The sequence below is a fragment of the Frankliniella occidentalis genome, unplaced genomic scaffold, assembly GCF_000697945.3.
Source record: "Frankliniella occidentalis isolate FOCC.00 unplaced genomic scaffold, Focc_3.1 Scaffold270, whole genome shotgun sequence".
Lineage (NCBI taxonomy): Eukaryota > Metazoa > Arthropoda > Insecta > Thysanoptera > Thripidae > Frankliniella > Frankliniella occidentalis.
The window spans coordinates 95,283-101,027 of NW_026267396.1; the positions used below are offsets into that span (position 1 = coordinate 95,283).

General features: G+C 53.3%; 1 protein-coding gene across 1 annotated transcript in view; it reads right to left on the reverse strand.

Moving 5' to 3' along the window:
• Positions 1 to 1,329: 1,329 nt before the first annotated feature.
• Positions 1,330 to 5,745, reverse strand: part of LOC113207386 (trithorax group protein osa) — a gene marked incomplete in the record, with an annotated part of 93,466 nt that continues 89,050 nt past the window's right edge. Inside the window, 4 exon segments of the mRNA XM_052273404.1 lie at positions 1,330 to 4,763; positions 4,858 to 5,207; positions 5,312 to 5,455; positions 5,535 to 5,710. Coding sequence (XP_052129364.1) covers positions 2,672 to 4,763; positions 4,858 to 5,207; positions 5,312 to 5,455; positions 5,535 to 5,710 — 2,762 coding nt within the window.

The following is a 5,745-nucleotide window of genomic DNA, read 5'->3' on the forward strand; positions in this document are numbered from 1 at the left end:
CCCGGGCCGGTGCTGCCGTTGTTATGAATGCCCCCCCGTGTGGAGCCGCTCGACCCACCCCGTCGCGATGGCCTGGGCCCCGCAGCGGGGGGGATGGGGTCTCCGGCCCGACCGGACCCGCAGGGTCCGTAGGGTGCGGGCCTCAAGACGGAACCCTCCGGAGCTCGCGTGTCCCTCGGGTCCCTCGCCGTCCCTGGCGCATGTCGCCGCCGTGGTCGCCGCTAGCTGTCACCTGCGGGGCCGGGAGCCCCTGCAGGTAGGCACGCCCGCGGTGCTCGCCAGCACCGCGGGTCTGCGTGCCCCAAGGCGCCCGAGGCCCCGGTCGCTCTGGCGCAGCAGTGAGCAGCGAGCCCGGCTCGGGTCCGACCCGCCAGACCACACCACGGCCCTCGTGGCCAGAGGACCGCCGCGCCGTCCCCTCCAAATGGCAAGCGGGCGGTAGCGGCGGGAGGCTAATGGCTACGGCTGAGGAGGGACGGCCGTGCGGGCGGAGCGAGAGGTGCAAAGGCGAGCCCCCGCGTAGGGACTAACTGGGTCGGGTCGCTCCCTCAGCGCGGTGCTCAAAAATTGAGAGTAGACCGCGTGGTGGTCGTGCTTTGCTCTTTGCATCGTCCCCCGCTCCCTCTGGGGGAAGGGCGAGGGGAAGGGGCGCTTAGGAGTTCACACGGCCGTTTCGAGGCAGCACTGCAGGTAATTTGGGGCGTGGGACCGGCAGGCGCGGCGCTGTCGCCCGCCAGCTTGTGGTCCGACGAGAGAAACGCCCCGCCCCGCTCCCCGCTCTCCTGCACGGCACGGCGCTGCTATACCTCCCAGCCCAGGCCTTTCCAGCAAGCTTCGGGAGGGAGGCCCTTGGGAGCACCACCACCACCACCGTCACGGTGGGAGGGGTGAGTGGCTGCGCCCCCGCCCCCCATCCTCCCCCGGACGCCCACGCCGCGCCCGGACGGGAAGGGGAGGGGGCAAACGTCGATACCACCCGCGCGGCGCCCGGCCCCTCGCCTGGACCGAGCCGAGCAGGGGGGTGTGGTGGTGGGGCTGCCACCGTGAGCTCCCCGGCCAGCTCGAACAGCGGCAGCGGCGGCAGTGTTACACTCTGATCATGATGAGCGCTCAGGAAAGTGTCGCGTCAGGCCGTTATGGCGTCGCCTAGTCCCATGAGCGATGAGTAATGGCCGAGGCTGTAGAGGGGAGGAAGGCTTTGCTTTCAGGACGCACTGTCTTTTGGGTACTACAAGAACGTCGCACGGAGTTTGACTCTCTATCTGGTTGTTTCCCGATATGCTGTGGTGCGGTGTTGTTTCTAGGGGACCTTAATAAATTCTGAGGTAATTTCAAGATTTTAGTACTTATGTACATTTATTTCTTGTTTTCTGTATTCAGACATATATAAAGCATTTTCACAAGTAGATACCAAATATGAAATTAATGAGGTGGCAATGGAAGTAATAAAATGATGGCAAAGAAATGCTAACCATCTTCATGATCAATAGGAATTTCAATAGCTGCTATTAACTGATTATTTAACAGCAGTACAATGGTATCAGGAAACAAGGGAACAAGAATGTAACAAAATCCAGCTCACTTACACTACTACCACATCCATTGCATTTTGTTTTTCATACATCCCCTCTGCAAACAGACAAAGTTAATGCATATAACTTTCTCATTAAAAACAATCATAATAAATACAATGATCAGCATTAAGTTCTCTTTTTTACAAATAACACAGATGTTTGACAATGTATGGGATGAGCTTTACAATAGTACAATAACTGCTTCATTTGGAAACGAACCCTAAAAGAAGTTGTACCATACTCTATTGATACTGTTACTTTGCCAGTTAACATATCTACTAATATCAATTTCAGTACGCATCCCTGGTTTAGATGGACTCTCTGTACAAGTAGAAACACACACTCACATACTCTCTATTTCTCCCACCCACATCCACTCATCACATGCTCACAGGCCACTCTCTCCTTTACACATCATACATTCTGTTTGATTCAATGGTAAGCAACATTGTACAAAGTGACATGGCTCCAGTAAAAAAAAAGGCTTGTGGTAAAAGTACTCTGGGTATCAGCGTGTAGTCGTCTGACAGCACAGATAAAAAATAAACTACATGTCACATTTGTTTCTGTCAATCTTTATTTAGCACAAATTTGCAAGTGGCAAGTTGATCTTTTATTTAAATATTTTTACAAGTTGTACGTCAACTGGAAATAAAAAATTGACATGCACTTCAGACTGGACTTCAGTCAAGTTGATGGTTATTTACATTCATGCATACAAAAAAAAACATTACCAGGGAAATGTTCACAATATCAACGTGTAACAGTTCTGGTAAGTCACAACAAAGTTTTTACTATTACAAAAAGGGCAAGGCAGCATTTCACTAGTGCAAACACTGACTGACAGCCACCAACTCACATTAAGTATGGTTTAATTAAAATCACAAGACCACTGTAGTGGCACCTCTCTAAACAGACTGCTCCAGATAAAGATTCTATTAATTACGAATTCTTATGTACACAACCCCCCTGCAGCAACGTACTGCTCTCAACATCACAGGCAAGGGATCCCCTCTCTCATTTAATAGATACTACAAGTCAAGTCCTAGGAGGACAGAAGTACATCAACATGTACACTACAGACCCGCCCGGCACCCCTATGACGACGCGGAGGCGGCCGCGGGGGCGAGCGTGGGTGCCGGGGCAGCGGGCGGGGGCCGCGCTGGGGCGGGGGTGCGGGAGCACTGGAATAGCACGCTGCTGACGACGGCCGCCACCTGCTGGTCCAGGATCTGGCTCATGACGAGCGCGAGGAGGCGCTGCTCCTGCTGCAGGAACAGCGGCCGGTTGTCCGGGTGGCGCGCGAGGTGCAGCAGGGTGCCCGCGGCGCGCCGCAGCATGTCCAGGCTGGTGCCCATGGCGTCCGGGTTGTCGCGCAGCGCGGTGATGCCGTGGGTGTTGGCCACGCCCAGCGCGCTCTGCTCGGCCTGCTCGATGAAGGCGACCAGCTGCGACACACACGCGCCCTGCATGGCCACAGTGCGCGCCATGCCGGTGTCGGCGGCCGCCAGGTAGTGCAGCAGGTTGACGGCAAACTCGCGCAGCACCTGCTCTTCGCTGCGGCAGAGCAGCTTGGTGAGCACGGCGCACAGCCGCTCGAGCCGCGAGTAGGGCGGCGTCGCGATCACCAGGTCCACGTTGGCCTCCATGACGCACAGCTTGCACAGCGCCTCGAGCGCGAGCCGCTGCGGCGACAGCGACGAGTTGGGCCCCACGGTGGGGAAGGGGTCCTGGCCGTGGGCGGCGGGACACACTGCCCAGTGCAGCAGCCCGTCGAGCAGCGGCCGCGACACCTCCTCCGGGTACTGGCCCAGGTCCACCTGGCCGGCGATGTTGGCCATCGTCACGAGCACGTTCTCGCGCAGCTGGAAGAGGAAGTCCCACCACCACTCGGCGTCGCCCGCCAGGCTGCTGCAGCTGTCGGTGCAGTCGGCGTCCTCCTCGCGCTCGTAGTTGCGCTGCGTGCGCAGCGGGTGCTCGTGGTGGATCAGCATCAGCTTGCCGAGCAGCCCGAGGAAGGTCGGGTTTTTGGCGAACTCCATTTCGTTGCCTGGGATGAAGGACAGGTTGCGCAGGATGTTGGAGAGGCAGACGCAGCGGCGCGCCACGGCGTCCTGTGTATCCGTCACCAGGTACAGACTCGCCTCGTCGCGCGTGTAGCACTCGTCCTCGTAGTCCGACATGCGGCGCCGCTTCACCACCGTCTCGGGGTCCTGTATTCTGAGGTAGGGCCTCTCCACCAACTCCTCGGCGGGTGCGGTGGCCTCGGCCACCGGCTCCTTCTCACTCGCCGTGGTCTTGCTGGCTCCCTCCGCAGTTGCCTCGGTAGTCTTTGTGACTTCATCATCTACTTCCATTGGCTCTACTTTCACCTCCGTTACCGTTACGCTCTTATCAGACTTATTCTCAGATTTCCCTGCTGCTTCGTCAGGTTTTGAAGAATCACTAATATGATTTTCCTCTATCACCATCTTTGAGTCCTTGGACAAGGCATTACTATTTTCACTCCTATTACTATTTGCTTTCCCTACTACACCCAGATCTTCTTTCTTGACCTGCACATCCCCATCCTCATTTACACTAGAACTGAGGTCCCTGCTCAACGCATCCTTTGTGGCACTAAGCATCTCCTCCTCTTTTTCTTTCTTTATTCTATTTAACACATCACTCAAACTTTTTGTCCTTTTCTTTTTCTCACAGTTTTTCTTTTCACTTGAATTCTCACTAACACAGCCTTCGGGAGTAGAAAGTTGAACAACTTCTTCTTTACACGCTGGAGCACAGTCCACACTCACACTGTTCTGAGGTTCAGTCTTAGGTGAATTCGGCCGATCCTGGCCTGTGCTCTTCTTGTCAGGGATTAACCTTGCAAAAGGTACAATGTTGAACTCTCCCTGGAAACAGGGCACAATATATTTGGTAGCAAGAGCCTCAACGGTTGCATCGCTTTCAGCCATGGCGTCAGAGGCCTCGCCTTCCACATCCCAGGTTTTCTTGGAGTCCAAAATAAACACATCACTATCCCTGTTGACAATCTTGACAGGTTTACCCTTGCGAGTAACAAGAGTGTAATTTGGCATTTTGCTAGATAAAATTTGGGTTTTATCATTGGGATTAATGGGCTCAACCACACTACCAAGGTCAATTTCTTCTTCCTCCTTGAGGGGTGGGGTCTTTCCATACCATTTTCTGTAAGGCAAAGAAAGCAGTGTTAGATTGAATAAGCTAAGAGCATGGAAATAAAATAATTTGTGATAAGTCTAGCAGAAATCAGATCACATACCTAGTTGTTTGTCCTGCTGATTCAAACATGTCATCTAAAGCTTTACGGAAGTGCTCTAAAAGAACATCCAGGAGGCCTGGCATATGTTGTAGACCAAAGTATGCAACAGACACATCATCAAATAGAAGAATATTTAATGTATCCAGGGCCCAGCAGCTCTCTGCTAACAAGCCAGATCTGAGGCTCATCATTAGACGCCATGCCTCTACAGGGCAAACATCTGCTCTGGTCAGTCGTCTACGTTTGTATAGAATTGGTGTTGTTGCTTCCACACTATCGAGAGGGAAAGCAGAGTCAGCCTTCAGGCGCCCCATGGCAACCTGAAGAGGTGATTGTGATGGCTGGGGCATCTGATAAAATTTAAAAGTTTATTAGAATGTATAGCAGAACAGGACAAAAAAGTGAATGTGTGACAGGTGCAAAAAATGAACCTTAACCAGGATTAATAACTAACCTTAACACCAGGAGTTACACCAGGAATTTGTGGTCTGGGCTTGCCATCGGGTCTGTATTGTGCATGAGGTCCTAATGGTGGCCTCAACGGTGAACTTTGACCTACACCTGAAGGAGGCATGTTGGGTCCCCAAGGCTGTTGAGACTGCAAAATTTCCAAAGTCAGTCAATGAAAAACATTAAACAACTTAGTTTTAACTGTCAATAACTAACGAGCAGCTTACATTTTGAGGTGGTTGGTGTGGTGGCTGGTAGGGTGATTGTGGCCATGGCCCCGAACTAGCCTGGCTGTTTGGAGGAGCACCCGGTCTGGGCGATTGACTCCACTGTTGTGAGTTGGGTTGTGCACCTCCCTGGGGAGGGTACTGGCCTCGGTACTGGGAGTTGTTAGGCCACCCAGCTTAAACAGATAGAAAAGATACATTAATTTTCCAC